Source organism: Oncorhynchus nerka, unplaced genomic scaffold, assembly GCF_034236695.1.
Source record: "Oncorhynchus nerka isolate Pitt River unplaced genomic scaffold, Oner_Uvic_2.0 unplaced_scaffold_1215, whole genome shotgun sequence".
NCBI classification, from domain to species: Eukaryota; Metazoa; Chordata; class Actinopteri; order Salmoniformes; family Salmonidae; genus Oncorhynchus; species Oncorhynchus nerka.
Genome location: NW_027040118.1, coordinates 134,758 through 155,541, shown reverse-complemented (window position 1 = coordinate 155,541; position 20,784 = coordinate 134,758). Strand labels below are relative to the sequence as shown.

Below are 20,784 nucleotides of genomic sequence, written 5' to 3'. Positions count from 1 at the left end.
CGTCCCTAATGGCCCCCTATTCCCTATATAGTGCACTACTTAGGACCAGGGTCCATAGTCAAAAGTAGTGCACTAAATAGACAATAGGGGGCCATTTGGGGTGCTGCCTTGCAGACCAAGGCAGAGCATGCCATGCCAACACAGGCCTGCTGGAATAACACAACACACAGTGGTTGGACAGCAGACTTAACATGCAAACCCAGCTCTCTCCACTAAAACTCTGCTCTTAAAAATCACACACTCTCTCTCTCCTCTGCCACCTGCCCCTCTCTCCCCCACCTCTCCCTCCTCCCTCTCAATCTCTTTCTCCCTCCCTCTCTTTCTCTCTACCTCTCCTCTGCCACCTCCCTACTCTTTCTCGCTCTCTCTCTCTCTTTCTCCACTCCCTCCCTCTTTCCTCCTCTTCCTCCTCCCAGCCACCTCTTCCTCTCCTCGCCGTGCTGCATCAGACATGGAGCAGGCCCGCCCGCAGACCAGCGGGGAGGAGGAGCTACAACTGCAGCTGGCTCTGGCCATGAGCCGAGAAGAGAGTGAAAAGGTAACACTCACACACACACACACACACACACACACTGAACAAGAGGCACTGACACACTCACACAGTACACACACACACTGAACAAGAGGCACTGACACACTCTGACTACATGCAGTGTGAGAATGTTATGAACGTGGCTGCCTCCCTCCCACTCATACACTCCCCTGCAGAGCTCAAATCTCTCTCTCTCTCTCTCTCTCTCTCTCTCTCTCTCTCTCTCTCTCTCTCTCTCTCTCTCTCTCTCTGTGTCTCTCTCTCTCTCTCTGTCTCTCTGTCTCTCGCTCTCTCTGTCTCTCTGTCTCTCTGTCTCTCGCTCTCTCTCGCTCTCTCTCTCTCTCTCGCTCTCTCTCTCTCTCGCTCTCTCTCTGTCCTCTAAGTGTCATCCATTTCACTGAGCCTTAAATAGAAACCAATATCACCCCTCTCTCCTTGTGATGCGATCTATAACACCTGGCCAATCAAAGACACCGATACTCAGAGTTGGCCGCCGATCTGGCCAATTACAGAGTGCGATGCTGCAAAGTGAACCGCCGGCAGCTGTGCTGAGTGAATGAGTGACTGGACTGGACAGGGTGGAGCTATTGATCCACTGTTAGCTAGCCTGGTATTGATCCACTGTTAGCTAGCCTGGTATTGATCCACTGTTAGCTAGCCTGGTATTGATGGCACTGTTAGCTAGCCTGGTATTGATCCACTGTTAGCTAGCCTGGTATTGATCCACTGTTAGCTAGCCTGGTATTGATCCACTGTTAGCTAGCCTGGTATTGATCCACTGTTAGCTAGCCTGGTATTGATCCACTGTTAGCTAGCCTGGTATTGATCCACTGTTAGCTAGCCTGGTATTGATGGCACTGTTAGCTAGCCTGGTATTGATCCACTGTTAGCTAGCCTGGTATTGATGGCACTGTTAGCTAGCCTGGTATTGATCCACTGTTAGCTAGCCTGGTATTGATGGCACTGTTAGCTAGCCTGGTATTGATGGCACTGTTAGCTAGCCTGGTATTGATCCACTGTTAGCTAGCCTGGTATTGATGGCACTGTTAGCTAGCCTGGTATTGATCCACTGTTAGCTAGCCTGGTATTGATGGCACTGTTAGCTAGCCTGGTATTGATCCACTGTTAGCTAGCCTGGTATTGATCCACTGTTAGCAAGCCTGGTATTGATGGCACTGAATGGCCTCTGTGTCTCTGTGTTGTTAGATGGTGCATTCTGCACTGAGGCCTGGGACTGAAAAACACTTAGCTCCTTTTATAAAACACACACAATATCTTAGGTCCTTTTGTTCAACACCACAATATCTTAGGTCCTTTTGTTCAACACTACAATATCTTAGGTCCTTTTGTAAAACACACAAAAACTCATCGTTGACTAACTTTACAAGCTGAATATTGGTCAACTTTTACAGACTTTCAATTTCCAGTAGTTAGTCCAACTCCTAACCCAGAGCTTATTGATCTACTGGCTGTCGAGAGACAAATGATTTCAGGTGTTCTTTTCTACCCGTTAGTTAACTCATCATTGTCATTTATGGGCCGGAGTCACCTGGTGTCCCTGATGCCTGACTAGAAACACATGAAAAGCAGAAGTGTTTTGAGGTCATTTATGGGCCGGAGTCACCTGGTGTCCCTGATGCCTGACTAGAAACACATGAAAATTAGAAGTGTTTTGAGTGCAGTCAGCCCTGCTAATAACACCAGCCCCTTTAACACTCCAGCCTGCTCCCCCGGTGGACACTGATGAACAGACTCAGCTCCAGATCGCCCTGAGCCTCAGCAAGGAGGAAGCTCAGAAGGTACTGCTGAGATGTAGCCCCTCGAGCCCCCTGCATCCTCATACCCTAACTAGGGTTGTAAAAATCCAGAAACATTCCCCAAAATTCCCAGGTTTCCCATAAATCCCATTTGGAGATCTCTCTCCCTACTGATTCTGGGAATCCTTCAACTGGGATTTCTGGGAAATTAGGGAATTTCAGGAAGGTTATGAGAATTTTGCAATGCTAAACCCTAACCCTAACCAAACCATTCTACCTCCTGCTGCTGCAAGCTCTCTCTGTCTCTCTGTCTCTCTCTCTCTCTCTCTCTCTCTCTCTCTCTCTCTCTCTCTCTCTCTCTCTCATTCTCTCTCATTCTCTCTCTCTCTCTCTCTCTCTCTCTCTCTCTCTCTCTCTCTCTCTCTCATTCTCTCTCTCTCTCTCTCTCTCTCTCTCTGTCTCTCTCTCTCTCTCTCTCTCTCTTAGACCTGTGGGTCAAATGAACTTTGACCCTGGTTCCTGAACAGCAGAGCAGCCTGCTGTGCTGCACATTTTCTCTCGTCACAGATGGGATAAGGCTGCATCCTTCTGTTTCCACTAACCAATAGCACCATCTCCCTCTCTCTTTAGACCAATGGTATGAGATCCCGCCCTCTGACCTCTTCTGGTGTTCACGCCAATCCCTGTCTTGGGGAGGGTCAAAGAGGGCTTGCCTTCCATGCAATGTATCAACAATGGTGGCGTTCCAGGTCATCTATTTTGCACATCTCAGCAACCACATGATGTGATACAGCGTTCTTCTGAGATTCGCAGTGCGTCTGTAAAAAAGACAACCTGGAACCGCACCAATGTGAATATCAAGGCAGGTTAGGAAGTGTTTTTATTTATCCACCAAGGACTGATTTGTATTTCCCCTCCTCCACTCCACCGATTGGCTCCCTTATAGCCGGCCTCGCCTCCTCCGGTTGCCTTGGATATGGATGAAGAGAGACAGCTCCAGATCGCCCTGAGCCTGAGCAAAGAGGAGCACCAGCAGGTAGTGCCCCCGGTAGTGCCCCTGGTCCTTTCCCAGATGGCATCCTAGTCACTATGTAGTGCACTGCGCTATAGTGGCCTGGTAGAACCAGCCTGATCTCGCCAGCTCACATTATGGCGGAGTGAGACAGAAACGTGAGTGCAGAGGTCAGACTGCTTGACCAGACTAGCCACATAGATCTCTGGCCCAAAGTAGTGCACTACATAGGGACTAGGTTTGGCCCACTGAGAGGTGAAGGTGGGGAGCATGTTCTCTCCCCCTGAGCCCCCTGTGTCTTTAAGCCTTCGGGTCCTTCAGCTCTGCTCAACACCTCTCTGTCTTCCTTTCCTTCTGTCTGTCTGGCTGCTCATCACCGTGTCAATGTTTTACCCTCTAGACTGGGAACTCACTCTGCTTCTCTAGACTGGGAACTCACTCTGCTTCTCTAGACTGGGAACTCACTCTGCTTCTCTAGACTGGGAACTCACTCTGTTTCTCTAGACTGGGAACTCACTCTGTTTCTCTTGACTGGGAACTCACTCTGTTTCTCTTGACTGGGAACTCACTCTGTTTCTCTAGACTGGGAACTCACTCTGTTTCTCTAGACTGGGAACTCACTCTGTTTCTCTTGACTAACTCACTCTGTTTCTCTAGACTGGGAACTCACTCTGTTTCTCTGGACTGGGAACTCACTCTGTTTCTCTTGACTGGGAACCCACTCTGTTTCTCTAGACTAACTCACTCTGTTTCTCTAGACTGGGAACTCACTCTGTTTCTCTAGACTGGGAACCCACTCTGTTTCTCTAGACTGGGAACTCACTCTGTTTCTCTAGACTGGTTCTCTAGACTGGGAACTCACTCTGTTTCTCTAGACTGGGAACTCACTCTGTTCCTCTAGACTGGGAACTCACTCTGTTCCTCTAGACTGGGAACTCCCCTCTCTCTGTCTCTCTCTACCCCCTCTCTCTGCCTCTACCCCCCTCTCTCTGTCTCTACCCCCCCTCTCTCTGTCTCTCTCTCTACCCCCTTCTCTCTCTCTACCCCCTCTCTCTGTCTCTACCCCCCTCTCTCTCCACCCCCTCTCTCTCTATCTAACCCCCTCTCTCTGTCTTTCTCTCTCTACCCCCTTCTCTCTCTCTACCCCCTCTCTCTCTACCGCCCCCCTCTCTCTCTCTACCCCCTCTCTCTCCACCCCCTCTCTCTCTCAACCCCCTCTCTCTACCGCCCCCCTCTCTCTCTCTCCCCCCCTCTCTCCACCCCCTCTCTCTCTCTCTACCCCCCTCTCTCTCTAACCCCCTCTCTCCCCACTCTCTCTGCCAGGGTGGCACAATGGAAGCAGTTACTCACTGAGTGACTGGTGCTCTCCTCTCTTCTCTGACCGGAGTAGACTCTCTCTCTCTGATGTCTTGTCTCCCTTCTCACATGTCTTGTCCAGCTTCAGTCAGTGTGTGGGGAGTCAGTATGTGTGGAGTCAGTGTGTGTGGAGTCAGTGTGTGTGGAGTCGGTGTGTGTGGAGTCAATATGTGTGGAGTCAGTGTGTGTGGAGTCAGTGTGTGTGGAGTCAGTATGTGTGGAGTCAGTATGTGTGGAGTCAGTATGTGTGGAGTCAGTGTGTGGGGAGTCAGTATGTGGGGAGTCAGTATGTGGGGAGTCAGTATGTGGGGAGTCAGTATGTGTGGAGTCAGTATGTGTGGAGTCAGTGTGCGGGGAGTCAGTGTGCGGGGAGTCAGTGTGCGGGGAGTCAGTATGTGTGGAGTCAGTATGTGTGGAGTCAGTATGTGGGAGTCAGAATGTGGGAGTCAGTATGTGTGGAGTCATTATGTGTGGAGTCAGTATGTGTGGAGTCAGTGTGTGTGGAGTCAGTGTGTGTGGAGTCAGTGTGTGTGGAGTCAGTGTGTGTGGAGTCAGTATGTGTGGAGTCAGTATGTGTGGAGTCAGTATGTGTGGAGTCAGTATGTGGGAGTCAGTGTGTGTGGAAGTCAGTATGTGGGAGTCAGTGTGTGTGGAAGACAGTATGTGGGAGTCAGTATGTGGAAGACAGTATGTGGGAGTCAGTATGTGGAAGACAGTATGTGTGGAGTCAGTATGTGTGGAGTCAGTATGTATGGAGTCAGTATGTGGGAGTAAGTATGTGGAAGACAGTATGTGGGAGTCAGTATGTGGAAGACAGTATGTGGGAGTCAGTATGTGGGAGTCAGTATGTGTGGAGTCAGTATGTATGGAGTCAGTATGTATGGAGTCAGTATGTGTGGAGTCAGTATGTGGGAGTCAGTATGTGTGGAGTCAGTATGTGGGAGTCAGTATGTGGAAGACAGTATGTGGGAGTCAGTATGTGGGAGTCAGTATGTGTGGAGTCAGTATGTGGGAGTCAGTATGTGTGGAGTCAGTATGTATGGAGTCAGTATGTATGGAGTCAGTATGTATGGAGTCAGTATGTGTGGAGTCAGTATGTGGGAGTCAGTATGTGGGAGTCAGTATGTGGGAGTCAGTATGTGTGGAGTCAGTATGTGGGAGTCAGTATGTGGGAGTCAGTATGTATGGAGTCAGTATGTGTGGAGTCAGTATGTGGGAGTCAGTATGTGGGGAGTCAGTATGTGGGGAGTCAGTATGTGTGGAGTCAGTATGTGGGGAGTCAGTATGTGGGGAGTCAGTATGTGGGGAGTCAGTGATGCCGTTCCTACTCATATATCCATGTCCAGTTTGTGTTGTTGTGGTCTAGTAGTCTGTGTTGATGTGGTCTAGTAGTCTGTGTTGTTGTGGTCTAGTAGTCTGTGTTGTTGTGGTCTAGTAGTCTGTGTTGTTGTGGTCTAGTAGTCTCTGTTGATGTGGTCTAGTAGTCTGTGTTGATGTGGTCTAGTAGTCTGTGTTGATGTGGTCTAGTAGTCTGTGTTGTTGTGGTCTAGTAGTCTGTGTTGTTGTGGTCTAGTAGTCTCTGTTGTTGTGGTCTGTGTTGTCTAACCACTCATTTCTCTGAGTTAGTACTACTTTAGACCAGGGCCCTATTCCCTATATAGTGCACTACTTTAGACCCATAATGCACTGTATATGGAAATAGGGGGCCATTTGGTAGACAGAAAACGTGTGTGTGTGTAAGAATCAGTGAGCTTGTCTCCGAGCCATGTCATGCCTAACAGCTTCCATGTGTCTGTGTGTGTTGCCAGGAGCAACGGAGTCGCCAAGGAGACGAGTCGTTGCTCCAAAAAGCTCTGGAGGATAGTAAACGAGAGGCGGCGTCTGGTGGAATTGGGGTAGGAACAGTTACCACACCATACGACTCTCTGTAACCTACAGTATATAACAGTTACCACACCATCTAACCTACTGTATAACAGTTACCACACTATGTAACCTACAGTATATAACAGTTACCACACCATCTAACCTACTGTATAACAGTTACCACACCATACGACTCTATGTAACCTACAGTATATAACAGTTACCACACTATGTAACCTACAGTATATAACAGTTACCACACCACTCTATGTAACCTACAGTATATAACAGTTACCACACCACTCTATGTAACCTACAGTATATAACAGTTACCACACCATCTAACCTACAGTATATAACAGTTACCACACCATACGACTCTATGTAACCTACAGTATATAACAGTTACCACACCATACGACTCTCTGTAACCTACAGTATATAACAGTTACCACACCATCTAACCTACAGTATATAACAGTTACCACACCACTCTATGTAACCTACAGTATATAACAGTTACCACACCACTCTCTGTAACCTACAGTATATAACAGTTACCACACCATCTAACCTACAGTATATAACAGTTACCACACCACTCTATGTAACCTACAGTATATAACAGTTACCACACCACTCTGTGTAACCTACAGTATATAACAGTTACCACACCATCTAACCTACAGTATATATCAGTTACCACACCACTCTCTGTAACCTACAGTATATAACAGTTACCACACCACTCTATGTAACCTACAGTATGTAACAGTTACCACACCACTCTATGTAACCTACAGTATATAACAGTTACCACACCATCTAACCTACAGTATATAACAGTTACCACACCACTCTATGTAACCTACAGTATATAACAGTTACCACACCATCTAACCTACAGTATATAACAGTTACCACACCACTCTATGTAACCTACAGTATATAACAGTTACCACACCACTCTATGTAACCTACAGTATATATCAGTTACCACACCACTCTCTGTAACCTACAGTATATAACAGTTACCATACGACTCTATATAACCTACAGTATATAACAGTTACCACACCATACGACTCTATATAACCTACAGTATATAACAGTTACCACACCATCTAACCTACAGTATATAACAGTTACCACACCACTCTATATAACCTACAGTATATAACAGTTACCACACCACTCTATGTAACCTACAGTATATAACAGTTACCACACCATCTAACCTACAGTATATAACAGTTACCACACCACTCTCTGTAACCTACAGTATATAACAGTTACCACACCACTCTATGTAACCTACAGTATATAACAGTTACCACACCATACGACTCTATATAACCTACAGTATATAACAGTTACCACACCATCTAACCTACAGTATATAACAGTTACCACACCACTCTCTGTAACCTACAGTATATAACAGTTACCACACCACTCTATATAACCTACAGTATATAACAGTTACCACACCACTCTCTGTAACCTACAGTATATAACAGTTACCACTCTATATAACCTACAGTATATAACAGTTACCACACCATCTAACCTACAGTATATAACAGTTACCACACCACTCTATATAACCTACAGTATATAACAGTTACCACACCATACGACTCTATTTAACCTACAGTATATAACAGTTACCACACCACTCTCTGTAACCTACAGTATATAACAGTTACCACACCATCTAACCTACAGTATATAACAGTTACCACACCATCTAACCTACAGTATATAACAGTTACCACACCACTCTATGTAACCTACAGTATATAACAGTTACCACACCACTCTGTGTAACCTACAGTATATAACAGTTACCACACCATCTAACCTACAGTATATAACAGTTACCACACCACTCTATGTAACCTACAGTATATAACAGTTACCACACCACTCTGTGTAACCTACAGTATATATCAGTTACCACACCACTCTCTGTAACCTACAGTATATAACAGTTACCACACCACTCTATGTAACCTACAGTATGTAACAGTTACCACACCACTCTATGTAACCTACAGTATATAACAGTTACCACACCATCTAACCTGCAGTATATAACAGTTACCACACCACTCTATGTAACCTACAGTATATAACAGTTACCACACCATACGACTCTATATAACCTACAGTATATAACAGTTACCACACCATCTAACCTACAGTATATAACAGTTACCACACCACTCTATATAACCTACAGTATATAACAGTTACCACACCACTCTCTGTAACCTACAGTATATAACAGTTACCACTCTATATAACCTACAGTATATAACAGTTACCACACCATCTAACCTACAGTATATAACAGTTACCACACCACTCTATATAACCTACAGTATATAACAGTTACCACACCACTCTATATAACCTACAGTATATAACAGTTACCACACCACTCTATATAACCTACAGTATATAACAGTTACCACACCATCTAACCTACAGTATATAACAGTTACCACACCACTCTATGTAACCTACAGTATATAACAGTTACCACACCATCTAACCTACAGTATATAACAGTTACCACACCATCTAACCTACAGTATATAACAGTTACCACACCACTCTCTGTAACCTACAGTATATAACAGTTGCCATACTACTCTATATAACCTACAGTATATAACAGTTACCACACCACTCTATGTAACCTACAGTATATAACAGTTACCACACCATCTAACCTACAGTATATAACAGTTACCACACCATATGATGGGACAGTACCTGTTAGCTCTGTAGGTGGACTGTAGTGGGTCGAGGTGATGGTTTAGAGATGGGACAGTACCTGAGGTCTGTTGACCTACTGCTCCGTGGTGACCAGGGGTGGGGGAAGGGGGGCAGACTGGGACAGGCTGGGGGAAGGGGGGCAGACTGGGACAGGCTGGGGGAAGGGGAGGGCAGACTGGGACAGGCTGGGGGAAGGGGGGCAGACTGGGACAGGCTGGGGGAAGGGGAGGGCAGACTGGGACAGGCTGGGGGAAGGGGAGGGCAGACTGGGACAGGCTGGGGGAAGGGGAGGGCAGACTGGGACAGGCTGGGGAAGGGGAGGGCAGACTGGGACAGGCTGGGGGAAGGAGGGGGGGCAGACTGGGACAGGCTGGGGGAAGGGGAGGGCAGACTGGGACAGGCTGGGGGAAGGCTGGGGGGTGGGCAGACTGGGACAGGCTGGGGGAAGGGGAGGGCAGACTGGGACAGGCTGGGAGAAGGGGAGGGCAGACTGGGACAGGCTGGGAGAAGGGGAGGGCAGACTGGGACAGGCTGGGGGATGGGGAGGGCAGACTGGGACAGGCTGGGGGAAGGGGAGGGCAGACTGGGACAGGCTGGGGGAAGGGGAGGGCAGACTGGGACAGGCTGGGGGAAGGGGAGGGCAGACTGGGACAGGGGTGGGCAGACTTGGACAGGCTGGGGGAAGGGGAGGGCAGACTGGGACAGGCTGGGGGAAGGAGAGGACAGACTGGGACAGGCTGGGGGAAGGGGAGGGCAGACTGGGACAGGCTGGGGGAAGGGGAGGGCAGACTGGGACAGGCTGGGGGAAGGGGAGGGCAGACTGGGACAGGCTGGGGGAAGGGAGGAGGGCAGACTGGGACAGGCTGGGGGAAGGAGAGGGCAGACTGGGACAGGCTGGGGGAAGGGGAGGGCAGACTGGGACAGGCTGGGGGAAGGGGAGGGCAGACTGGGACAGGCTGGGGGAAGGGGAGGGCAGACTGGGACAGGCTGGGGGAAGGGGAGGGCAGACTGGGACAGGCTGGGGGAAGGGGAGGGCAGACTGGGATAGGGGTGGGCAGACTTGGACAGACTGGGGGAAGGGGAGGGCAGACTGGGACAGGCTGGGGGAAGGGGAGGGCAGACTGGGACAGGGGTGGGCAGACTTGGACAGGCTGGGGGAAGGGGAGCGCAGACTGGGACAGGCTGGGGGAAGGGGAGGGCAGACTGGGACAGGCTGGGGGAAGGGGAGGGCAGACTGGGACAGGGGTGGGCAGACTTGGACAGGCTGGGGGAAGGGGAGCGCAGACTGGGACAGGCTGGGGGAAGGGGAGGGGGGGCAGACTGGGACAGGCTGGGGGAAGGGAGGGCAGACTGGGACAGGCTGGGGGAAGGGGGGGGGTGAGAAGTTCCTGGGATGGCAGAAGGGTAAATGAGAAAGGAACCTGGAGAGGGAGGGGTGGGGTAGATGGGTGAGAGGGGGAAGTGGTAAGGACGGTTATTGTCCTGGTGATTGTGAGTCAAATCTGGAGTAGAACTGGTTTAGTTTATTCTGCAGTGAGGGGCCTTTGTGAGTCAAATCTGGAGTAGAACTGGTTTAGTTTATTCTGCAGTGAGGGGCCTTTGTGAGTCAAATCTGGAGTAGAACTGGTTTAGTTTACAGATGAGTTGTTGTTGCTGTCTGGCTGACTTCATTCCTGACTGTAGCTTTATCTTGGCCTCTCCATAGAGGACACTGGTCTTGCTCCTGTGTCGTCTTTGGCAGAGCGGAGAGCCTGTGGGCTTCCTCGTTGGCACTGTGAAGAGCCCTAAGCTCACCAGTGAACAATGGCTTGTTGTTGCTGTGTGATAGAAAAGTATTTGATGGTATGCAGTTCTCCTCACATCCACTGATGTAGGTTGTGACCCTGTCTGTGTAGTCGTGTATGTTGGCATTGTCACATGGTCTGAGTTCCACAGGGGAGTGTGGGGAACAGCCTAGTCTGAGTTCCCTAAGGGAGCGTGGGGGACAACCTGGTCTGAGTTCCCTAACGGAGTGTGGGGGACAGGGTGGTCTGAGTTCCCTAAGGGAGCGTGGGGGACAACCTGGTCTGAGTTCCACAGGGGAGTGTGGGGGACAGGGTGGTCAGAGTTCCCTAAGGGAGCGTGGGGGACAGCCTGGTCTGAGTTCCCCAAGGGAGTGTGGGGGACAGCCTGGTCTGAGTTCCCCAAGGGAGCGTGGGGGACAGCCTGGTCTGAGTTCCCCAAGGGAGTGTGGGGGACAGCCTGGTCTGAGTTCCACAGGGGAGTGTGGGGGACAGGGTGGTCAGAGTTCCCTAAGGGAGTGTGGGGGACAGCCTGGTCTGAGTTCCCCAAGGGAGCGTGGGGGACAGCCTGGTCTGAGTTCCCCAAGGGAGTGTGGGGGACAGCCTGGTCTGAGTTCCACAGGGGAGTGTGGGGGACAGGGTGGTCAGAGTTCCCTAAGGGAGTGTGGGGGACAGGGTGGTCATAGTTCCCCAGGGGAGCGTGGGGGACAGGGTGGTCTGAGTTCCCCAAGGGAGTGTGGGGGACAGAGTGGTCTGAGTTCCCTAAGGGAGCGTGGGGGACAACCTGGTCTGAGTTCCCTAACGGAGCGTGGGGGACAGGGTGGTCAGAGTTCCCTAAGGGAGTGTGGGGGACAGCCTGGTCTGAGTTCCCCAAGGGAGTGTGGGGGACAGCCTGGTCTGAGTTCCCCAAGGGAGCGTGGGGGACAGGGTGGTCTGAGTTCCCCAAGGGAGTGTGGGGGACAGAGTGGTCTGAGTTCCCCAAGGGAGTGTGGGGGACAGAGTGGTCTGAGTTCCCCAAGGGAGTGTGGGGGACAGAGTGGTCTGAGTTCCCCAAGGGAGCGTGGTTCCCCAAAGTGTGGGGGACAGAGTGGTCTGGACAGCCTGGTCTGAGTTCCCCAAGGGAGTGTGGGGGACAGCCTGGTCTGAGTTCCACAGGGGAGTGTGGGGGACAGGGTGGTCAGAGTTCCCTAAGGGAGTGTGGGGGACAGGGTGGTCTGAGTTCCCCAAGGGAGTGTGGGGGACAGAGTGGTCTGAGTTCCCTAAGGGAGCGTGGGGGACAACCTGGTCTGAGTTCCCTAACGGAGCGTGGGGGACAGGGTGGTCAGAGTTCCCTAAGGGAGTGTGGGGGACAGCCTGGTCTGAGTTCCCCAAGGGAGTGTGGGGGACAGCCTGGTCTGAGTTCCCCAAGGGAGCGTGGGGGACAGGGTGGTCTGAGTTCCCCAAGGGAGTGTGGGGGACAGAGTGGTCTGAGTTCCCCAAGGGAGTGTGGGGGACAGAGTGGTCTGAGTTCCCCAAGGGAGTGTGGGGGACAGAGTGGTCTGAGTTCCCCAAGGGAGCGTGGGGGACAGGGTGGTCTGAGTTCCCCAAGGGAGTGTGGGGGACAGGGTGGTCTGAGTTCCCCAAGGGAGTGTGGGGGACAGAGTGGTCTGAGTTCCCTAAGGGAGCGTGGGGGACAACCTGGTCTGAGTTCCCTAACGGAGCGTGGGGGACAGCCTGGTCTGAGTTCCCCAAGGGAGTGTGGGGGACAGAGTGGTCTGAGTTCCCCAGGGGAGTGTGGGGGACAGCCTGGTCTGAGTTCCCCAGGGGAGTGTGGGGGACAGCCTGGTCTGAGTTCCCCAAGGGAGTGTGGGGGACAGCCTGGTCTGAGTTCCCCAAGGGAGTGTGGGGGACAGAGTGGTCTGAGTTCCCCAGGGGAGTGTGGGGGACAGCCTGGTCTGAGTTCCCCAGGGGAGTGTGGGGGACAGCCTGGTCTGAGTTCCCCAAGGGAGTGTGGGGGACAGCCTGGTCTGAGTTCCCCAGGGGAGTGTGGGGGACAGCCTGGTCTGAGTTCCCCAAGGGAGTGTGGGGGACAGAGTGGTCTGAGTTCCCCAGGGGAGTGTGGGGGACAGAGTGGTCTGAGTTCCCCAAGGACAGAGTGTCTGAGGGGGACAGCCTGGTCTGAGTTCCCCAGGGGAGTGTGGGGGACAGCCTGGTCTGAGTTCCCCAGGGGAGTGTGGGGGACAGCCTGGTCTGAGTTCCCCAGGGAGTGTGGGGGACAGCCTGGTCTGAGTTCCCCAGGGAGTGTGGGGGACAGCCTGGTCTGAGTTCCCCAGGGAGGGAGTGTGGGGGACAGCCTGGTCTGAGTTCCCCAAGTGTGGGGGAGTGTGGGGGACAGAGTGGTCTGAGTTCCCCAGGGGAGTGTGGGGGACAGCCTGGTCTGAGTTCCCCAAGGGAGTGTGGGGGACAGCCTGGTTTGAGTTCCCCAGGGAGTGTGTGGGGGACAGCCTGGTCTGAGTTCCCCAAGGGAGTGTGGGGGACAGAGTGGTCTGAGTTCCCCAGAGTGGGAGAGTGTGGGGGACAGAGTGGTCTGAGTTCCTCAAGGGAGTGTGGGGGACAGCCTGGTCTGAGTTCCCCAGGGGAGTGTGGGGGACAGAGTGGTCTGAGTTCCTCAAGGGAGTGTGGGGGACAGCCTGGTCTGAGTTCCCCAGGGGAGTGTGGGGGACAGCCTGGTCTGAGTTCCCCAGGGGAGTGTGGGGGACAGCCTGGTCTGAGTTCCCCAAGGGAGTGTGGGGGACAGCCTGGTCTGAGTTCCCCAAGGGAGTGTGGGGGACAGAGTGGTCTGAGTTCCCCAGGGGAGTGTGGGGGACAGAGTGGTCTGAGTTCCTCAAGGGAGTGTGGGGGACAGCCTGGTCTGAGTTCCCCAGGGGAGTGTGGGGGACAGAGTGGTCTGAGTTCCTCAAGGGTGTGTGGGGGACAGCCTGGTCTGAGTTCCCTAAGGGAGCGTGGGGGACAACCTGGTCTGAGTTCCCTAACGGAGCGTGGGGGACAGGGTGGTCAGAGTTCCCTAAGGGAGTGTGGGGGACAGCCTGGTCTGAGTTCCCCAAGGGAGTGTGGGGGACAGCCTGGTCTGAGTTCCCCAAGGGAGTGTGGGGGACAGCCTGGTCTGAGTTCCCCAAGGGAGTGTGGGGGACAGCCTGGTCTGAGTTCCCCAAGGGAGTGTGGGGGACAGAGTGGTCTGAGTTCCCCAAGGGAGTGTGGGGGACAGAGTGGTCTGAGTTCCCCAAGGGAGCGTGGGGGACAGGGTGGTCTGAGTTCCCCAAGGGAGCGTGGGAGACAGGGTGGTCTGAGTTCCCCAAGGGAGTGTGGGAGACAGGGTGGTCTGAGTTCCCCAAGGGAGTGTGGGGGACAGAGTGGTCTGAGTTCCCTAAGGGAGCGTGGGGGACAACCTGGTCTGAGTTCCCTAACGGAGCGTGGGGGACAGCCTGGTCTGAGTTCCCCAAGGGAGTGTGGGGGACAGAGTGGTCTGAGTTCCCCAGGGGAGTGTGGGGGACAGCCTGGTCTGAGTTCCCCAGGGGAGTGTGGGGGACAGCCTGGTCTGAGATCCCCAAGGGATTGTGGGGGACAGCCTGGTGTCAGCCTGGTCTGAGTTCCCAAGGGAGGGGGACAGCCTGGTCTGAAGGGAGTGGTCTGAGTTCCCCAAGGGAGTGTGGGGACAGCCTGGTCTGAGTTCCCCAGGGGAGTGTGGGGGACAGCCTGGTCTGAGTTCCCCAGGGGAGTGTGGGGGACAGCCTGGTCTGAGTTCCCCAGGGGAGTGTGGGGGACAGCCTGGTCTGAGTTCCCCAAGGGAGTGTGGGGGACAGCCTGTGAGTTCCCCAGGGGAGTGTGGGGGACAGCCTGGTCTGAGTTCCCCAAGGGAGTGTGGGGGACAGCCTGGTCTGAGTTCCCCAAGGGAGTGTGGGGGACAGAGTGGTCTGAGTTCCCCAGGGGAGTGTGGGGGACAGCCTGGTCTGAGTTCCCCAGGGGAGTGTGGGGGACAGCCTGGTCTGAGTTCCCCAAGGGAGTGTGGGGGACAGCCTGGTCTGAGTTCCCCAGGGGAGTGTGGGGGACAGCCTGGTCTGAGTTCCCCAAGGGAGTGTGGGGGACAGAGTGGTCTGAGTTCCCCAGGGGAGTGTGGGGGACAGAGTGGTCTGAGTTCCTCAAGGGAGTGTGGGGGACAGCCTGGTCTGAGTTCCCCAGGGGAGTGTGGGGGACAGAGTGGTCTGAGTTCCTCAAGGGAGTGTGGGGGACAGCCTGGTCTGAGTTCCCCAGGGAGTGTGGGGGACAGCCTGGTCTGAGTTCCCCAGGGGAGTGTGGGGGACAGCCTGGTCTGAGTTCCCCAAGGGAGTGTGGGGGACAGCCTGGTCTGAGTTCCCCAGGGGAGTGTGGGGGACAGCCTGGTCTGAGTTCCCCAAGGGAGTGTGGGGGACAGCCTGGTCTGAGTTCCCCAAGGGAGTGTGGGGGACAGAGTGGTCTGAGTTCCCCAGGGGAGTGTGGGGGACAGCCTGGTCTGAGTTCCCCAGGGGAGTGTGGGGGACAGAGTGGTCTGAGTTCCTCAAGGGTGTGTGGGGGACAGCCTGGTCTGAGTTCCCCAGGGGAGTGTGGGGGACAGCCTGGTCTGAGTTCCCTAAGGGAGTGTGGGGGACAGAGTGGTCTGAGTTCCACAGGGAAGTGTGGGGAACAGCCTAGTGTGAGTTCCCTAAGGGAGCGTGGGGGACAACCTGGTCTGAGTTCCCTAAAGGAGTGTGGGGGACAGGGTGGTCTGAGTTCCCTAAGGGAGCGTGGGGGACAGCCTGGTCTGAGTTCCCCAAGGGAGTGTGGGGGACAGCCTGGTCTGAGTTCCCCAAGGGAGCGTGGGGGACAGCCTGGTCTGAGTTCCCCAAGGGAGTGTGGGGGACAGCCTGGTCTGAGTTCCACAGGGGAGTGTGGGGGACAGGGTGGTCAGAGTTCCCTAAGGGAGTGTGGGGGACAGCCTGGTCTGAGTTCCCCAAGGGAGCGTGGGGGACAGGCTGGTCTGAGTTCCCCAAGGGAGTGTGGGGGACAGCCTGGTCTGAGTTCCACAGGGGAGTGTGGGGGACAGGGTGGTCAGAGTTCCCTAAGGGAGTGTGGGGGACAGGGTGGTCATAGTTCCCCAGGGGAGCGTGGGGGACAGGGTGGTCTGAGTTCCCCAAGGGAGTGTGGGGGACAGAGTGGTCTGAGTTCCCTAAGGGAGCGTGGGGGACAACCTGGTCTGAGTTCCCTAACGGAGCGTGGGGGACAGGGTGGTCAGAGTTCCCTAAGGGAGTGTGGGGACAGCCTGGTCTGAGTTCCCCAAGGGAGTGTGGGGGACAGCCTGGTCTGAGTTCCCCAAGGGAGCGTGGGGGACAGGGTGGTCTGAGTTCCCCAAGGGAGTGTGGGGGACAGAGTGGTCTGAGTTCCCCAAGGGAGTGTGGGGGACAGAGTGGTCTGAGTTCCCCAAGGGAGTGTGGGGACAGAGTGGTCTGAGTTCCCCAAGGGAGCGTGGGGGACAGGGTGGTCTGAGTTCCCCAAGGGAGTGTGGGGGACAGGGTGGTCTGAGTTCCCCAAGGGAGTGTGGGGGACAGAGTGGTCTGAGTTCCCTAGGGGAGCGTGGGGGACAACCTGGTCTGAGTTCCCTAACGGAGCGTGGGGGACAGCCTGGTCTGAGTTCCCCAAGGGAGTGTGGGGGACAGAGTGGTCTGAGTTCCCCAGGGGAGTGTGGGGGACAGCCTGGTCTGAGTTCCCCAGGGGAGTGTGGGGGACAGCCTGGTCTGAGTTCCCCAAGGGAGTGTGGGGGACAGCCTGGTCTGAGTTCCCCAAGGGAGTGTGGGGGACAGAGTGGTCTGAGTTCCCCAGGGAGTGTGGGGGACAGCCTGGTCTGAGTTCCCCAGGGGAGTGTGGGGACAGCCTGGTCTGAGTTCCCCAGGGGAGTGTGGGGGACAGCCTGGTCTGAGTTCCCCAAGGGAGTGTGGGGGACAGCCTGGTCTGAGTTCCCCAGGGGAGTGTGGGGGACAGCCTGGTCTGAGTTCCCCAAGGGAGTGTGGGGGACAGCCTGGTCTGAGTTCCCCAAGGGAGTGTGGGGGACAGAGTGGTCTGAGTTCCCCAGGGGAGCGTGGGGGACAGCCTGGTCTGAGTTCCCCAGGGGAGTGTGGGGGACAGCCTGGTCTGAGTTCCCCAAGGGAGTGTGGGGGACAGCCTGGTCTGAGTTCCCCAGGGGAGTGTGGGGGACAGCCTGGTCTGAGTTCCCCAAGGGAGTGTGGGGGACAGAGTGGTCTGAGTTCCCCAGGGGAGTGTGGGGGACAGAGTGGTCTGAGTTCCTCAAGGGAGTGTGGGGGACAGCCTGGTCTGAGTTCCCCAGGGGAGTGTGGGGGACAGCCTGGTCTGAGTTCCCTAAGGGAGTGTGGGGGACAGAGTGGTCTGAGTTCCCCAGGGGAGTGTGGGGGACAGCCTGGTCTGAGTCCCCCAAGGGAGCGTGGGGGACAGCCTGGTCTGAGTTCCCTAAGGGAGTGTGGGGGACAGCCTGGTCTGAGTTCCTCAAGGGAGTGTGGGGGACAGCCTAGTCTGAGTTCCCTAAGGGAGCATGTGTCCATATGGACAGTAACCAGAACAGTCAACACTATAGTACTCTCCATATAGACAGTAACCAGAACAGTCAACACTATAGTACTCTCCATATAGACAGTAACCAGAACAGTCAACACTATAGTACTCTCCATATAGACAGTAACCAGAACAGTCAACACTATGGTACTCTCCATATAGACAGTAACCAGAACAGTCAACACTATAGCACTCTCCATATAGACAGTAACCAGAACAGTCAACACTATAGTACTCTCCATATAGACTGTAAACCTAACAGTCAACACTATAGTACTCTCCATATAGACAGTAACCAGAACAGTCAACACTATAGTACTCTCCATATAGAAAGTAACCCTAACAGTCAACACTATAGTACTCTCCATATAGACAGTAACCAGAACAGTCAACACTATAGTGCTCTCCATATAGACATTAACCCTAATAGTCAACACTATAGTACTCTCCATATACACAGTAACCAGAACAGTCAACACTATAGTCCTCTCCATGTGGACAGTAACCAGAACAGTCAACACTATATTACTCTCCATATAGACTGTAACCAGAACAGTCAACACTATAGTACTCTCCATATAGACAGTAACCAGAACAGTCAACACTATAGTACTCTCCATATAGACAGTAACCAGAACAGTCAACACTATAGTCCTCTCCATATAGACAGTAACCAGAACAGTCAACACTATAGCACTCTCCATATAGACAGTAACCAGAACAGTCAACACTATAGTACTCTCCATATAGACAGTAAACAGAACAGTCAACACTATAGTCCTCTCCATGTGGACAGTAACCAGAACAGTCAACAATATAGTACTCTCCATATAGACAGTAACCAGAACAGTCAACACTATAGTACTCTCCATATAGACTGTAACCAGAACAGTCAACACTATAGTACTCTCCATATAGACAGTAACCAGAACAGTCAACACTATAGTACTCTCCATATAGACAGTAACCGGAACAGTCAACACTATAGCACTCTCCATATAGACAGTAAACAGAACAGTCAACACTATAGTACTCTCCATATAGACAGTAAACAGAACAGTCAACACTATAGTACTCTCCATGTGGACAGTAACCAGAACAGTCAACACTATAGTCCTCTCCATATGGACAGTAACCAGAACAGTCAACACTATAGTACTCTCCATATAGACAGTAACCAGAACAGTCAACACTATAGTACTCTCCATATAGACAGTAACCAGAACAGTCAACACTATAGTACTCTCCATATAGACAGTAACCAGAACAGTCAACACTATAGTACTCTCCATATAGACAGTAACCAGAACAGTCAACACTATAGTACTCTCCATATAGACAGTAACCAGAACAGTCAACACTATAGTCCTCTCCATGTGGACAGTAACCAGAACAGTCAACACTATAGTACTCTCCATATAGACTGTAACCAGAACAGTCAACACTATAGTACTCTACATATAGACTGTAACCAGAACAGTCAACACTATAGTCCTCTCCATATAGACAGTAACCAGAACAGTCAACACTATAGTACTCTCCATATAGACAGTAACCCTAACAGTCAACACTATAGTACTCTCCATATAGACAGTAACCAGAACAGTCAACATACTCCTCTGTATGAAGTTTCTAAAGCTGTTTGACTGATGTGTGTGAGTATAACAGAGCTCATATGGCAAAAACCTGAGAAAAAATCCAACCAGGAAGTGGGAAATCTGAGGTTTGTAGTTTTTCAAGTCATTGCTTATCGATGGCTGTGTTTTTCTGTGACTTGGCTCTGACCTAACATAATCGTTTGGTGTGCTTTCGCCTTTTTGAAATCGGACACTGTGGCTGGATTTACAACAAGTGTATCTTTAAAATAGTGTAAAATACTTGTGTGTTTGAGGAATTTTAATTATGGGAGTTCTGTTGTTTTGAATTTGGCGCCCTGCCGTTTCACTGGCTGTTGACGAGGTGGGACACTAGTGAAGTTAATGATTAGAACCTACTTGTTGTTTCTCTGTGGACAGTCTGCCATGATGGATCTGGTGGAGGTGTTTGCTGTGTCGTCTGAGGTGCCTCCTACTGCTAGTGCCAACTCCTGGAGTCTGCCAGGGGGGAACGTCCGCACCCCTCTCCACCACCCCCTCCCCCAGGCCCAGGCTGCTGCTGGGGCAGCCTCCGACCCCTGGGACTCACTGGGTAAGAGCTGCTCCATGCCTCTAAAGAACTCAACAGCCGGTCACAATTCACTCCCTACCCCTTCCCCTTGGCCCTACCCCTGGGCCCTTCCCCTTGGCCCTACCCCTGGGTTCTACCCCTTCCCCTCTGGCTCTACCCCCTTCCCCTTGGCCCTACCCCTTCCCCTTGGCCCTACCCCTGGGTTCTACCCCTTCCCCTTGGCCCTACACCCTTCCCCTGGGCCCTCCAGCATTATCCCTTCCCCTGGGCCCTCCACCCCTTCCCCTGGGCCCTTCCCTGTCTGCCCTCCCCTTCCCCTGGGCCCTACCCCTTGGCCCTACCTTCCTTCTGTATGCCCTTGGCCCTTCCCCTGGGCCCTACCCCTTCCCCTGGGCCCTATCCCTTCCCCTGGGCCCTCCCCCTTCCCCTTGGCCCTACCCCTTCCCCTGCTCCCACCCCTTGGCCCTACCCCTTCCCCTTGCCCTACCCCTTGGCCCTACATTGTCCCTTCCCTCACCCCTACCCCTTCCCCCTTCCTCTTGACCCTACCCCTTCCCCTTGTCCCTACCCCTTCCCCTTGGCCCTACCACTTGGCCCTACTCCCTTCCCCTGGGCATTATCTCTCCTTCCCCCTTCCTCTTGGCCCTACCCCTTCCTCTTGGCCCTACCCTTCCCCATGGCCCTACCCCTTCCTCTTGTCCCTTCCCCTTGTCCCTACCCCTTCCCCTTGGCCCTACCCCTTGGCCCTACCCCTTCCCCTTGGCCCTACCCCTTCGTCTTGGCCCTATAACTGCCCTACAGCCCTCCTGCATTATCTCTCTCTCTGCTCACCACTCATACTCTACTGTCTTCCCTCCAGCAGTATCTCTCTCTGCTCACCACTCATACTCTACTGTCTTCCCTCCAGCATTATCT

At 53.1% G+C, this 20,784-nt stretch overlaps 1 protein-coding gene across 1 annotated transcript in view; it reads left to right on the top strand.

Moving 5' to 3' along the window:
* Positions 1 to 403: 403 nt before the first annotated feature.
* The window catches only part of LOC135569071 (epsin-3-like), a 29,161-nt gene continuing 8,780 nt past the window's right edge, over positions 404 to 20,784 (top strand). The window contains exons 1-5 of the mRNA XM_065015915.1: positions 404 to 538; positions 2,254 to 2,331; positions 3,236 to 3,325; positions 6,466 to 6,552; positions 19,719 to 19,890. Coding sequence (XP_064871987.1) covers positions 452 to 538; positions 2,254 to 2,331; positions 3,236 to 3,325; positions 6,466 to 6,552; positions 19,719 to 19,890 — 514 coding nt within the window. The 5' untranslated portion in view covers positions 404 to 451. The remainder of the gene's footprint in view (positions 539 to 2,253; positions 2,332 to 3,235; positions 3,326 to 6,465; positions 6,553 to 19,718; positions 19,891 to 20,784) is intronic.